The 15,781-nt window shown below is 43.4% G+C and overlaps 1 protein-coding gene across 2 annotated transcripts; it reads left to right on the forward strand.

Moving 5' to 3' along the window:
* Positions 1–5,964: 5,964 nt before the first annotated feature.
* Positions 5,965–15,573, forward strand: SERPINB11 (serpin family B member 11). 2 transcript variants are annotated; one of them, XM_081563201.1, is made up of 7 exons: positions 5,965–6,132; positions 7,509–7,568; positions 9,032–9,160; positions 10,835–10,952; positions 12,248–12,390; positions 13,100–13,255; positions 15,169–15,573. In XM_081563201.1, the coding sequence occupies exons 1-7, from the start codon at positions 5,965–5,967 to the stop codon at positions 15,571–15,573; spliced, it is 1,179 nt and encodes a 392-aa protein (XP_081419327.1). The 2 variants fall into 2 exon arrangements, with proteins under 2 accessions (XP_081419327.1, XP_081419328.1); XM_081563202.1 differs by lacking the exons at positions 10,835–10,952; positions 12,248–12,390.
* Positions 15,574–15,781: the final 208 nt, after the last annotated feature.

The raw sequence follows: 15,781 nt of genomic DNA on the forward strand, positions 1-15,781 counted from the left end.
AATTACATATTCCTAATAATTTTTAAGAAAAACTTGATCCTGAAGTTTTCCTTCTTGGTTCTGTGCTCTAAATGTTTGCAAAATGATAAAATCTAACTGGGAAGTAAGGTAAATAGTACTGTTTTGTTAACTATCAGATTAAGCCTATTAATGCTTTACTTCTTGGACAAATTTCATAATTTTTCTCTTAGAATGCTATAATTATAAAATAGGGATAATAATCATCCCTATTTTATAATAATCATAGTGCAATAAAAATAAGATCATCTCAAGTAAAAGTTTGCACGGGGGCCTCCCAGATGGTGGTAGTGGTAAGGAACCCGCCTGCCAATGCAGGATACATAAGAGACGCAGGTTTGATCCCTGGGTCAGGAAGATCCCCTGGAAGAGGAAATGGCAACCCACTCCAGTATTCTTGCCTGGAGAATCCTCATGGACAGAGGAACCTGGAGGGCTACAGTCCATGGGGTTGCAAAGAATCAGATACAACTGAAGTGACCTAGCATGCATGTGCACACACGTGTGCACACACACACACACACACACACACACAGAAATGCTAATATGAATAATATATTACAACATGTGGAAAAAGCATAGGCTTCAGAAGAGATGGACCCATATTTACATGGTAGTAGTGTGTGAATTCCTAAGTCCTTACAGTCTCATCTGCAACACCAGGGTAACATGACCCATTCTGCAAGACAAGAGTCTGAGTAATGTGTCTATGGTGATTGATGCATACCTGAGCCCTGTGATCCAGCTGTTTCCTTTACAAAGAAGTTCCCACCCAGGTGGGTAAGGGAGTGTGCAGGAGGCAATGCCCCCAGCAGTAGACTGATGATATAGACTAGGAGGCCACGGGGTGTCTGTCCCTGAGGAGTGGCTACAGCAAATGCGGTGGAAGCGTAAAAACACAGTAACCCAGCAGTAACAGATTATGTTTTCAGAGCAACATGGATGAATCTTTTAAAAAATATTCATTTATTTGGCTGCATGGGTCTTAGTTGCAGCACATGGGATCTTTCATTTGCTGCATGCAAGCTCTTAGTTGAGGCATATGGGGTCTAGTTCCCTGACCAGATTTCAAACTTGCCTGCTGCCTGCACTGGGAGCTTAGAGTCTTAGCCCCTGGACTACCAAGGAAGTCCCCACGGATGAATCTAAAAAAACATAATACTAAGTAAAAAATCAACATAAGCTAATTTATGAAAATAAAAAATGCATATATAAAGAAATCAATGTTATACATGAACACATACATAGAAGAACATGCTGTAAACAAGTTTTGTCTTCTATAGGAATGGAGGAGAAAGGGGATCTGTTGGGTTGAAGGTAATAAGCCAAGGAGAGGATGACTTCTGTAGCCCGATGATGGCTCATCTAAGAAAGGAGAGATGTGATTAAATTAATTTTTCATGCTTATGGATAAAAAAGCAGACACAAACACACAAGATGTTTAATGAAAGGAAGGTGTCTGTACACAATAAGGTCTTCCCTGGTGGCTCAGGGGTAAAGAAACCACTATTAATGCAGGAGGCGCAGGTTCGATCCCTGGTCCAGGAAGGTTCCCTGGAGCAGAAAATGGTAACCCACTCCATTATTCTTGCCTGGGAAATCCCATGGAGAGAGGAGCCTGGTGGGCTACGGTCCGTGGAGTTACAAATAGTCGGATACAACTTAGCAACTGAACAACAGCAAAAACAGCACAGTAAGTACTCTTATCAGTATATTCCAAACTCTTCCGAGGTGTCCCAGTAACGGGCTACAGTAACTATGCTATGTAGTCAGCTTGTTTTATAATGAAAATAAGACAAAGATTTAAGAAGAATAAACTCACATTTGCTTATAAATCAGAAATTGCATCCAAGAAACTGGCATCAGCCAGAATGCCTTATGAAGCATGACTGGCTTGGACATGCTTTATTATGGGATGTGCTTTTGTTATTAAAATGTTATTAAAGTAACTAAACAAAGAGCTTCCAGAGATACTGTTATTTTCAGCCATGTTACAGAGAGCTGTACTGAAATTAACTTGCCGAACAGCATCTTGTTAAAGGCAGATACTAGTATTTTCATTAGGTCAGATCAGCCAAACCTTTGAGTTACAGCTTTAAAAAACTGGGAAGAGCAGAGAAGGGTACGGTCCAGGCTTGGTGTAAGGTAACTGCCAGACTCCATGAAACCAGGCTGGGTGGTCTGATGATTGGAACACGCAGCATCTATTCCTTAGTGACTATTTTAGGACAATGAGTTTCGATGACAGGGATGTGTGGCCATCTTTTTAACCACATAAATGTCATGGGCCATCATTTTGAAAGTCCACGAGTGACACACTTCCCTTCAGTCTCTCTCGGCCTGATTCACGCTAAGCCATGCACTCTCCTCCCTGCCCCAGTTCTGAGGCTTTGGCCCTTGGCTCTGTTCGGCTCTCAGTGCAGGAAGTGCTGTGTTAGTGAGAAGCTCTATACGATGCCTAAATCAGCAACCAGAGAACGCACTTCCAGGGAGCTCAGCTCAGGTTGGTACGGGTGGCAAACAAAGTAACTTAGTAACTAAAATAAATACACACAGGTGGAGATGTAGCTCGGTCACCTGTCTTAATAGCTTAGAGAATATAAACCTAGACTAGGATTCCAAAAGAGGGCACAGCTGTAATCTAGAATAGAGGTCCCCAACCTCCAGAACTAATGCCTGGTAATCTGAGGCGGAGCTGATGTAATAATACTCAACATAAAGTGCACAATAAATGTGCCTGAATCATTCTGAAACCGCCCCCCACCCCAGTCCGTGGAAAAAATTGTCCTCCATGAAACCAGTCCCTGGCATTAGCCAGAATGCCAGGTGCCAAAAAGGTTGGGAACCACTGATCTAGAAGATGAGACAGAGGAGAATGAAATCATTCCAGCTGCCTGTGGGACCAATGAAGGAAAAGATGTAGGAAAGCACCCACATGAGGTCAGTGGTCTGATTGGTCAAGGTGGACAAGGATGTGTAAAGAGATTCCTGGAGGCTTGAGATGCCTCTAGCTGCAAGAAACAGAAGACTCAACTATGATGGCTTGAACTGTAAGGAAATGTTATCATCTCACAGGACAAAGAGTCCCAGGTAGGGCAGATCCAAGTGGGTTAGTGTGTCCCCTCAAAGATGTGTCCTCAGAGGCTCGGATTCTTTTCCATCACTCTCTCTGACACCCTGGCTTGGTTACGAAACAGCTGCTGCATCAGTGGCCACATGAAGGAAAACAGCCCGAAAGCAAAGAAGAGGGTTGCTTTCCTTCTGAGAATCTTTTTAGCAGAAAGAATGTTCCAGAAGTCCTGCAGCGAAATCTGCTATCTTACTGGCAAGGTTTGCCACACCTTCCGATTTTTAAGATTTTATTCATTTATTTCCCCCCAACTTTACTGAGGGATGATTGACAAGGATAACTGTATATATTTAATATACAGTGATGGGTGTTCCCCGGTGGTGCTAGCGGTAAAGAACCTGCCTGCCAGTGCAGGAGAGGCAGATGTGAGTTCGATCCCTGGGTCAGGAGGATCCTCTGGAGGAGGAAATGGCAACCCACTCAGTATTCTTCCCTGGAGAATCCCATGGACAGAGGAGCCTGGTGGGCTACAGTCCGTGGGGTCGCAAAGAATCAGACACGACTGAGTGACTTAGCACGCACGCACGCACGCACGCAGCTCACAGCTAACCCTTTCTTCAGCGTATGATGAACAAGCTTAAGATCCATTCCCAGCAACTTTTGAGCACACAGTACAGTATTATTGACTGATGTCACCATGCTGTACATTAGATCTTATTCTTCTTAGAAGTGAAAGTTTTTACCAGTTAGGGTTTCCCTGATGGCTCAGATGGTAAAGAATCTGCCTGCAGTACAGGAGATGTGGGTTTGATCCCTAGTTAGGGAAGATCCCCTGGAGAAGGAAATGGCAACTCACTCCAGTATTGTTGCCTGGAGAATCCCGTGGATGGAGGAGCTACAGTCCATGGGGTTGCAAAGAGTCAGACACGACTGAGTGACTTACACTTTCATGCTTTTTTTCACTGATGTGGATACAGAATGCTTCAATTGGCTTAAACCAATCACAGCTAATTCCTGGAGACAGAGAATGAGCTCCCAAAGCCGACAGGAGCTCCGAGCAGGCAGCCTGGAGCCCTGACTCCCTGAGCTCTGGGGCTCCATCTGATCTCTCCTCAGTGGGGTGTGCAAGGCCTCCGGGACATTTCTGCCCATTCTCCAGCCCTACCAGCCACCACCTTTGGCCTCCTACATCGCATTCTCATGATACAAATTTCTCTTTCAGGATTTTGAGTCCCTGCTCATGTTTTGCCTTCTGTCAGCGATGATCTTCCTTTATGTGTATACCTGGGTGGCTGGTTTCATTCTTCAAGGGGGAGTAGGACATCACCTCCTCCAAGAAGTCTTCCTGTGACTCTTGAGTTAGTTCTGTCCCCCCTGAGCTTCCTCAGTATTCTGTGTACATCTGTGTATCATAGATATTTAGTGAATTGGTCAGGACTGGTGCTGGAATAAAGCATAAAAAGCAAACTCCTTGCTTTAATGGAGATTGTACTCTAGAGAGAAGGTCAGGCAATAGATACATGTATACTACATATACATGTTTTATTTATATAAACAAACATAAACATTGCTTATATTTACCTAAAGTCATGTATATATAACATATAAAACACACACATTTGTAATATATGTGGTAAATATATTAAAAAAATGTAATACAAGGCTGGGAGGGGGGCGCTTCCCTGGTGACTCTGGGGTAAAGAATCTGCCTGCAATGCAGGATATGCTGGTTAGATCCTTGGTTTGGGAAGATCCCCTGGAGAAGAAAATGGCAACCCACTCCAGTATTGCTGCCTGGGGAGTCCCATGGACTGGAGAGCCTGGCGGGCTACAGTTCATGGGGTTGCAAAGAGTCAGACGTGACTGAGCAACTAAACTAGGACAATATAGAAGGCAAAGATTTGCATTCTGATGTGTTACTGTGTCCAGAGGTTGAGAATGTGAGCAAAATCCTGAAAAAGAGACTGAGGCGTGGCTGGATGAACCAGTGACGGGGCAAGAGAGAATGATGACCAGGAAGTTAAAGGAAGAAAGTGTTTGTTGGCAATGGAGGGTCCTAGAAGGTGAAACATTCCTGAGGGCAAGAATGGTGCTCAATCGTTTCTGCACTTGGCAGTGCTCAGTAAATGTTTGGGGGATCCAACAAATAAATTCCTCCTTCCTGACATGCTGCTGTCCTTAGAGAACACACATTCCCAGCACCTTTTTTTCCTCTCAATTTTTCCTCCCCTTTTCCTACATTTTTCCTGACATGTGCGGCTGAGGACTTTGACCGCCTTCGGATGGCATGACCTATTTGCTAGGATCTCCTTACTTTTGTGGAGGAGACAGGAAATAAGTTTCACCAAGGAGGTGAAACGTGCAGAGAACATCGTCCAAGTTTGCTCCACCGCCTCTCGCCTCGCTTGGGCAGCAGTGACAGACAGCGACTGTGGAGACAGGAGCTGGCTGGGAAGGCCCTCTTTGGGCTGGGCTGCGGAGCTCCAGAAGTTTTCTGTACAAATTCCAGGACAAGGCGAGTCTCTAAAGCGTGGAAAGTAAGAGCCAAGGGATCCAATTTCTTCTGCGCTTTTGCTCCAGAAAAATTAGCCGCCACTTTTAAATGTACACAAACGATAGAGCTTTGAAGTACTGGTTGAAGAGAACAGTAAATCTTCTCTTCATGAGAATAAAAAACTACTGTGAAGGCCCCTCCCCCATCCCAGCATTTATTAGCTCCTCAGAAAGTGTGACAACAGGCTGTAACTTTTCATGAAGCAGCGGGCTCAGACACTTACATTCACGGAATGTCATAACGGAATGCTCGGTATTGTCTGTGCCTCCAGGTAACTCTGAGATTTTTTTCCCTTCCATTCTCAGGTAGGGCTTTCCCTAAAATGGATTCCCTCAGCACAGCAAACGTTGAATTTTGTCTGGATGTGTTCAAGGAGCTGAACTGTAACCACGCAGGAGACAATGTCTTCTTCTCCCCGCTGAGTCTTCTCTACGCTCTCAGTATGATCCTCCTGGGAGCCGGAGGAAACAGCGCCGAGCAGATGGAGAAGGTACAGGACGCGGCAGGAATCCCGGGCGGCCTGGGGGTCGTCCGCGCGCCAGCTCGGCGCCCACAGGGTGACTTATACCTCTACGCCCGGAAAACTCTGCCGTCTCGTGAACTAAGAAACACACGTGGGCAAAGCATGTTCCTTAGGAGTAATGGCTTAGATAATGCTATACATTGTAATGCAAATAACACAATGCATGCCACGCTCAATCTCTTTCTTGCCATCAACACTTTCACACATAAATGACTGAAATTTACTTTCATAGTTCATCCCTACAGTGATTTAAACATGCCAGAGAACACATATATGGTATGATTCTTGCCCTCTACAATTTTAACTCACAATAAAACAAGTCTCTATCAGAAACTAACACAATGTTGTAGAATAATTATACTCCAAATGAAAAAAATAATGGAGTCTAAAAAAAATGACTGTTTCAGTAAAAAAAAAAAAATGACTGTTTAAAAGTTATCTAGTTTTTTACAGTGCTCATTTATGCATTTGAAGTTCACACCAGCCCTGTGTGTTAGGGGTAGGAATTATTACCCCCATTTTACAGATGGGGAAACAGAGACTAAACTGAGACTAAGAAAGAACAGGTGACATAGGCTGATGGTTTTTCCACCATACATACATACATACATATATATACATTCATACATGTGTATACATATATATGTATATATGGCTTCCCAGGTGGCACTAATGGTAAAGAATCCGCCTGCCAAGGCAGGAGATGTAAGTGATGCAGATTCGATCCTTGGGTCAGAAGAAGATCCCCTGGAGGAGGAAATGGCAACCCACCCCAGTATTCTTCCCTGGAAAATTCCATGGACAGAGGAGCATTTCTTTTTTTTTTTTTTGCTGTGAAAAGTCTAGACGAATGTCACCTAACAACTCCCAGGGTATTTGCACATCTTATTATTGTTTGTCCTTTATTCCATATTTTGATGTACTTTTAGGATTTTCTTGCATTCAAATAAATAATTTAGTGGGAAACCATGCGGCGTTTTGCACAACCCCGGAAGAGCGCTGTCATAGTGATGGCCTGGCAACAGTGGGGGAGGAGCGGAAGAGTCTAGTGAACCAGAGCTCAGTGCCTGGGGCCAGACAGGCATGGAGGGTCAGGGGCCAAGTGGATTAACCTCATGAACTCAATTTCCCTAACAGAAAATGAGGATAATAGTATCTACTTTAAAAGTTGTCAGGAGGATTAAGTAAGATATGCAAAGGCTTAGTTCGGCATTTGTAATAAAACATCATTAAACATTAGCTCTTACCACTGGTCTTTATCTGAAGTGGGAAAAGCTGTAACTGTCGGCCTCTGTAGACTGTATGTTGCTTTTGATGCTGATCTATCTCATTTTTTTTTCTAGGTGCTTCACTTTAATCATATTGTAGAATCATCAGGCCCAGAGTTCAAGGACTTGGCTAAGGTAAGATAATATTTCTGCTGAGCTGTCAAATGCTCTTTGATAAAAGAGCACCAAGAAATACTCCAGTCCAGGCGCAGGTGGCAGAGCGCTTGGTTGATCCGTAAGAGAGCAAGTGCTGAGTCCTCGGTTTCCTCCTTTCATCTTCCTGAGGACGACTACAGCCAACAGGATTTAACACAATGATAATAACAGCCATAGTAAAGCCCCCCAGATCTTATCATCTGATTTTTGTCATCCTCATTCAGTTTTCTGTTCTTTTATGGACTGTGCCCCACGGTGAGTCTGCCAGGTTCTTCTATGTAGGGTCAGGTCTTCAGTCCAATGAGGGGACTGAGAAAGAACCCGATGCTTCACCTTTTAATTCTCGAGCAGGAAAACAGGGCCTGATGTCACCCAACCCACATGTTCCAGGACTATGGTCTCTGGTCTTTCTAATAAAAGGATGCCTTTTGACATCAAAATTAAATAGAACTGCCACATGAAACTATATGTATGTATGATTGTGGTTGATTGAGAAAAGACATAAATGCCTCGAGTCATAGAATACTTGCTTCACGGAACACTTATTGTTAGGAGATTAGAGCCCATAGTTTGGGAACATTCACTTTGGGGAATATAGGCATAAACTCTACAATTTCCATGAATTCAGATGCATCAAAGCCATGGGGAGAGGGGAGGAGAGGGTGAGATGTATGGAGAGAGTAACATGGAAACTTACATAACCATATGCAAAATAGATAACCAATGGGAATTGGCTGTATGTCCCAGGGAACTCAAACAGGGGCTCTGTATCAACCTAGAGGGCTGGGATGGGGAGGGAAACAGAGGGAGGTTCGGGGGGGGGGTATATGTATACATATGGCTGATTCATGCTGAGGTTTGACAGAAAACAACAAAATTCGGTAAAGCAATTATCCTTCAATTAAAAAAGAAATAAATTTTAAAAAAAAGCCACATGCTTAAATGAATTGCTTCTGTCAGAGACAGATGGATGTGTCAGTTCAGTTCAATAAAGAGCTCAGCATTTGATTAAATGATCGCGTAGAAAATGGAGACATTGAAAGGAGCATGATAGATAGAGAAGGAAAATGATTCCTTAGGTACAAAGGCAACAATCAAACTTGGATCATCGCTCTGAAGATCCCCACTAGGATCTCTTCATTAAAATATCTGGTTTTGGATTAAGCCATGAGAGCTGTAAAGTCCATGTGTGTTTGCAGTAGCTTACAGTTCTGCACAGGGTCTGTAGCCAAAGTCCCAGAGTGCCGAGATGGTTGTGGGAGAGGAAATCTGGGAAGGAGAAGGCTTTCAGCACGCCAACTCTGGCTTTGTTCATGTTCCCTGCCCTTCTATTCAGAGGCAAACATCTTGCTGTCTGGTTACTGTTTTTACATTATTTATACTCTCTAATGGCAAGAAATCAGGCAATTTAATACTCCATTCTTTATTTACTGGTGCTTCAGTGTGGCCGAGCTGGAAGGATTCACTCAGAGCTAGGAACCCTTTTCTCCCAGATCAATCGGCCCGACTCTGACTATACCCTCAGCATCGCCAACAGACTCTACGGGACAAAGGCAATGGCATTCCATGAGGTAAGTCCCTTTGGAACAGCAGTCAGCAGCTTTCTTGGCATCCTCTGAATTTCACATTATAAAATAAAATGAAGGATAAGAAGCGTCACATGATGTTCATCTTCAAGAGGTTACATTTGAGCAGAGTTAGAGTTTCAGTGAAATGGTTTTTACCAAACTCCTATTTAAGGTTGTGAAATGTCACATAACTTCCTGCAAATCGCCGATGTTGTCCAAGAGTAAGGTCATGGATGAAGCACAAAACAAATTTGGTAATAATTATCCCTTATGAATCAGAAAGAAAACAAAATATATTTCTCATCTCTTTTTCAAAGGTCCTTAATGACAGAACATTGAGACTTAATGGAAAGTACACTGGGCTGGGGGCCAAGAGAGCTGCTCCTGTTGAGGCATAACTTTGGACAAATCCCTTCCACCTGTAAAATGAGAGGGTCAGACTACATTCTTTCTAGCTCCCAATTCTAACCCTAATGACGCCATTTTCCAACGGTACTAACACAGACAGTTTTTATTATGTGCCAGTCATTCTACTTAATCTCGTGTATCCCTTACACAGCCCTGTAAGATGCGGTGATAAAATTGTTATCATTTTTACAATCATGAAGCAGATTCTGTAAAGGCCACAGACATAAAGTGACAAAGCCTAGATCTGATCCCTATCTAAAGCCAACTTCCTATATATTAAATACTACATTAACCTGCAACGATTGAGATGAAATCCTAGATTCAGTGACACAGCTTTGGTTTGACCGGTGTTACTTAGATGTCAATCAACCCTGAATATTCACTGGAAGAACTGAAGCTGAAGCTCCAATACTTTGGCCACCTGATGAGAAGAGCCGACTCATTGGAAAAGACCTTGATGCTGGGAAAGATTGAAGGCGGGAAGAGAAGGGAACGACAGAGGATGAGATGGTTGGATGGCATCACCGACTCAATGGACATGAGTTTGAGTAAGCTCCAGGAGACAGTGAAGGACAGGGAGATGTGGCGTGCTGTGGCCCATGGGGTCAGAAAGAGTTGGACACGACTGAGCAGCTGGGCAATGACAACTTAAATGTCAGCTGTGTGAAGCGAGATGCACCCTCGACTTTCTAATGTTCTTCCCTAGCCTGGTGGTGCAGGCAACGTCTTATACTTCATACGATTTTGATTGTCAGACTTTTGGCAACTTAGTGTGGCCATCTTGGTATAGATATTTCAGAGGTATCTCCTTCTATAGCCCTAGAAGCATAAAGAGCCACTTGCAGAGAGGACCGGAAGCGAGGGGATTACCCACCGTGGGCCCGCTCTCCTTCTTTTGTCTCCCTCAGAGCTTTCCTGATCTGGACGTAATTGTAAATAGATGTTGACTTGGGACGATGATTACATCTGACATGAGAAGCTGACTTGAGAAGCTCCCCATTAGTTTCATTAAGGTTGTCTCAGTCTGTGTCCGAAGATACTGATAGCCCAGGATTCTGTCTGGAAAGACTCCCACCACGTGGGCTGTGAGCGGTCACGTAAGCGCGTTCCAGCCACAGCTGGACGCAGCTCAGGGCAAGAACTGGGTCAAGGGCCAGCTTTTACTCTCAGTTAAGCTTTTCCTGGATTCAGGCACAAAAGAATCCAGTTAAACAATAACTTTCCTTGCACTATTTTTTTGGTGTTATGCAACTGTCCTTTCTTTTACAGCAATACTTACACTGTTCTGAGAAACTGTATCAAGCTAGGCTGCAAACTGTTGATTTTGAGCGGTCTGTGGAAGAAACGAGGAAAACCATCAATGCTTGGGTTGAAAGTAAAACTGATGGTGAGGATAAGCCAACCACGTGTCTCCAAACTTGATCTGAGCTGTGTTGATAAACTTGCTGAGTTAACATTAAGGAGGAAACCAGATGCGTTTGTTTCGATTCGTGTTCTGGCCTCAGTTTAGTGCTCTGTGCCTAGAATAATGTCTGGCACATAAATGTAAAAATTTCGAGCATAGATTGATTAGTGTTGTCTGTCATTACAGATCCACATGCTGTGTATTTGTTTAGACTGTTATCGTTATTTTGTCATTAATTTGTGTATTTATTTATTTATCCATTCATTTGTGTATATATATATACACATATATGTACGTATACACATATGTATATATATAATCAAATGATGTTCATCATTGTTATTACATGCTAGGTATAATGTTTGGCCCAAAAGTTCAGTAAAAATGAAAGCTCTCCTCAAGCTTAGACTCTGATAGTTCATATACCCCTGTTTCATATTGTATGATAGATTATACTCCAAAAAAATGCTATAAATTGCAACACTCTAAAATGCTCCAAGAGGGCTCAGCGTTCCATTTTGATTAATATATTTACAGCAAGAAATTCTTGGTATAGTTTTATAAATCCTGATTTTTCAGATACATTTTTATTTCAAGTGTTGGCATATATGCTTGTGATATACTAAGGTTAGCATACTGAAAGGATCATTGGACCTTTGGAATATGTAACATATTTGCAACTGGTGAGGTACTGGTAACTATAAAGCCTGATAGATATTAAAAGTAAGCCACAGGAGATGATTCCCTGGTGGCTCAAATGGTAAAGAATCTGCCTGCGATGCAGGGGTCTCAAGTTTGATCCCTGGGTCAGGAAGATCCCCTGGAGAAGGAAATGGCAACCCACTCCAGTATTCTTGCCTGAAAAGTCCCATGGACAGAGGAACGTGGCGGGCTACAGTGCATGGAGTCACAAAGACTGGGACATGACTGAGCGACTGACTCACTATAGCAGATGATTATAGAATTTTTTGAAAAAGCAGTTATGTGTAAGAAAGCATTGAATGTGACTAGTTACAAGACAGGTTGATTCATAGCTAATATACTTAGTATTCCTTGAATGCTAACTTCTGATTAGAAGTAACAAAGCATTCAATATTCTTTGAAATAAACTTCATTTGACAAGAACATGCTTTAGGGCCACAGATGAAGGAATTCTTCTGGCATCTCAAATCTATAGTTAGCCTCAACAAAGGCTCCAGATTTCTTGTAACTCTTCAACTCTCTACTATCAATAAGTTCAAATCCAAATACATTATTTATTTATTTTTTATTACAAGGAAAAGTCACTAACCTCTTTGGAAAAGGCACGATTGACCCCTCTTGTGTCATGGTCCTGGTGAATGCCATATATTTCAAAGGACAATGGCAGAATAAATTTCAGGAACGAGAGACGTTTAAAACCCCTTTTCAGTTAGATAAGGTGAGTATTTTATTTTCAGATGGATGATCAATTTCAGAGAATGCCATATCCATTAAAGACAATTTAGAAAGTTTCAGTGAAAATACTGGTTCTAGGCTTTGTGTTTCCATGAATTTTGTTTTTGCTGCTCCAATGAAGTGACAGTAACCTTCCTCCCCAGGCACCTGACGGGGCGATCAGGAGACGGGGCGATCAGGAAACGGGGCGATCAGGAAACGGGGCGATCAGGAGACAGTCTGTCCTTTTCTTACCGTTCTTTTGGGTCTACATTCTTCCCAGACCTGCTTTCTCTAGCAGATGGTTTCTGTAGAAACACAGCAAAGCTAGTTGTACTATTTTTCTCTCAGAAAGTCTCTAATCAGATCTAAAAAAAGGATATGATCCTATAATCTCATTTTCACACATAAATCAACCTATCTAGAGACCTTGCCTTTGTTTTGGGGAAACATATATGTTATCATTTTTATTAGTATGTATATTATCTGAACTAGTCAGACTGTAACACAGACATTTTTAAATTAAAAAACTTATAACCTTTGCAAAGCAATGTAATACAGGGTGTATTTTGTCATTTCTGTTTTACCCATGTCTTTCTGGTGCTAATGCAGTTATCCTTGCTATTCTGAAAGGAAAATCAGTATGTATACCTGTACACACACATATGTAACTGTACCATCTAATTGCAATTTTTTGGTTTTTTTAAACATAGGGTAAAAGTGTAACTGTGGAGATGATGTATCAGACTGGGAAGTTTAAACTGGCCCTCATTGAGGAACCACAGATGCAGGTTTTGGAGCTGCCCTATGTCAACAACACACTCGGTATGATCATTCTGCTTCCGGTGGACACGGCTGACCTAGACCAGGTAAGGTTATGAGAATGCTAATGTGCAGTAAAAACTCGGGTGTATGTGCCCACACACACGGTATGTATTTCATGACCGGATTGTGTCGCCGGTCACTAGTTCTGTCAGGTTCAGCAGTTCTGCCCGGGTGCTATGAGAGCAAAGGGCATGCTGAAGCCCCTGACTTCAGGGTGATGTATTTAGGGAGAACAATCTATTCTTACATTAAAAAAAAACGGCACCTGGAGGCAGAAGCTCCTGTTGTGCCAGTACACACAAACATACAGATGCACACACACACATGCACACACACACACACACACTGGTCATTGGACATTTGGGAAACCTCTTTCTATAGTGGGCTTCCCTGCGGCTCAGACAGTAAAGAATCCACCTGCAATGTGGGAGACCTGCGTTCGATCCCCAGGTTGGGAAAGTAGGGAAGTCGTCTGGACATCCCTGGGTTGGAACGTATGCTCTGCAACTCTAGGAAGAGCAGCACAGCCCCGGCTGAGAGGACACGTGTGGCAGAGGTGTGGTCACTGCAGGGGGAGCTCAGGTCTCTGGAGGTCTGTGGGCTTCAGTGGAAGATATTTGGAGGCATAGAGCACTTGGAAGCAGTTTAGAAGTGGTCTCTTTTTATCTTTGGGTTGTGCTGTGAAGTATGTGGCCTTTTAGTTCCCCAACTAGGATCAGATCTGTGCCCCCTGAATTGAAAGGGTGGAGTCTTAACCACTGGACTGCCAGGGACATCCCAGAAGTGGTTTTGATTAAATTGTGATTCATTTATTTAATTGTTCATTTATTAATTCATACACCAAACATTGAGTGTCTACAGCATGCTAGAAACTGCTGTGTTCTGGAAACACAGACAGAATGTGTGATTGCAACACAGAGGTGAATGTGTCAGGAGCGCTGTGATAGACCCTGCAGAAAGCCACGTGAAAGCAGAGAGAGTCCAGGTTTGAGTGAGGAGATCAGGAAGGTATCCTAATAGGGTAATCTCGATGCCAGCCTCACTGGATAAGTAGGAGATGAAGTGGAACAAAAGCAGTACCTGTTGCTCCAACCAGAGCAAAGGACATGTGCAAATGCCTTAGAAGTAGGAGGTAACGAGGGGGGTCTGACATGAAGTCATGGTAACTTGAATCAGGGCAGAAAAGCACAGAAGGAAAAGGGACTTAGGAATTAAAACCGCCTTTAGTTTATGTCTGATTTTATACTGTCAGGATGGGGAAAAATGTGACAAAAAATTTTCAACTCTTGTAGTAGATTGATGGGGTTTGACATACTGGTTTGGAGATGCAGGAGGTTCAGGGAGGTCTGAACAGAGAGTTTCAAATGACCAAGTATAGAATTTGAAGGGCTTCAGAAACTCTTGAAACTACATGTAGGGTAAGAGGCCTGAGTTGTGAGGCTGCTTGGCGGGAGATCAGAGCAGACCCAGGAACTGAATTGCTGGGTGAAGGCAGAGGGCATCCAGGGTTCAGAAGCTTCTGGCACAATGAGGGCAGGGCATGAGGGGATTAGAGCAGCGAAACAGAGAAACCAGCTCATAAAGGAGATGTGACTCATGTTTCAGATGTGCACGCACAGAAGACATGGTTGAATTCATCCAGGAAAAGGGGCATAAGGACCTCACAGCAATAGAGGGAGTTTAAGAGATGCCTACCTGCTGAGGAAATCAGTCAAAAGAGTGTAGGATACACATTGAGAAGTTTAATTATGAAGCATCAATGAGAAGCAGACAAGAGAAGAGGAAGGTGTGGCTGCACAGGAGGGCTTTGTTTTTTTCAGACAGGACTTCAGCACATTTTAAAGGTAGAGAAAAATCGATGCTGAATTGTTGACACCAAGAATTAGGAAACAAATAGCATTTAACACAGAGGGCGTGTGTTCAGCTCTTGGGGGCTCACCCGTGTTTTGTCTCTCAGGTAGAAAAGCAGCTGAACGCAAAGACCTTTCGGGAGTGGACCAGCCAGTCCAACATGGTGGAGAGGGACGTGGACGTGCATCTCCCGAGATTCAAACTGGAGATCAAGTATGAGCTCAATTCCCTGTTAGCGTCCCTTGGGATGACAGACATCTTCAGCCAGGTCAAAGCAGATCTTTCTGGAATATCACCCGTCAAGGGCCTCTTTGTATCAAAGGTCATCCACAAGTCCTACGTGGAGGTCAACGAGGAGGGCACAGAGGCAGCTGCGGCCACTGGCAACGTCCTGGTAGTAAAAAGACTTCCCATCCGAGCTCAGTTCATAGCGAACCACCCCTTCCTATTCTTCATCAGGCACTTTCACACCAACACGATTCTCTTCTGTGGCAAGCTGGCCTCTCCCTGAGCAGAGTGGGTGGAGCAAGGCTCAGGGTCACAGAGGAGGCGCAACAACCAAGCACGACTGAAAGCACTTCATACCTCACCCTCCTCCGTGCCTCAGTTTGCTCCTCTGCAAAATGGGTCTAAGACATCTCCCAGCTTATCCCATCAGTTGGTGAAGCCATGACCATGAGTTGGTCATCATGGAAGAAGCTATAGCTACAAACAAGCCT

The sequence above is a fragment of the Giraffa tippelskirchi genome, chromosome 14 (genome assembly GCF_054371585.1).
Source record: "Giraffa tippelskirchi isolate mGirTip1 chromosome 14, T2T-mGirTip1v1.2.pri, whole genome shotgun sequence".
Classification (NCBI taxonomy): domain Eukaryota; kingdom Metazoa; phylum Chordata; class Mammalia; order Artiodactyla; family Giraffidae; genus Giraffa; species Giraffa tippelskirchi.

Excerpts from the sequence above, each read along its gene's own strand:
- SERPINB11 (XM_081563201.1), top strand. The coding sequence starts at position 5,965 with ATGGATTCCCTCAGCACAGCAAACGTTGAATTTTGTCTGGATGTGTTC. Across the intron at positions 9,161-10,834 it reads AGGCAATGGCATTCCATGAG|CAATACTTACACTGTTCTGA; the intron begins GTAAGTCCCTTT and ends TTTCTTTTACAG. Across the intron at positions 12,391-13,099 it reads CCCCTTTTCAGTTAGATAAG|GGTAAAAGTGTAACTGTGGA; the intron begins GTGAGTATTTTA and ends TTTTAAACATAG.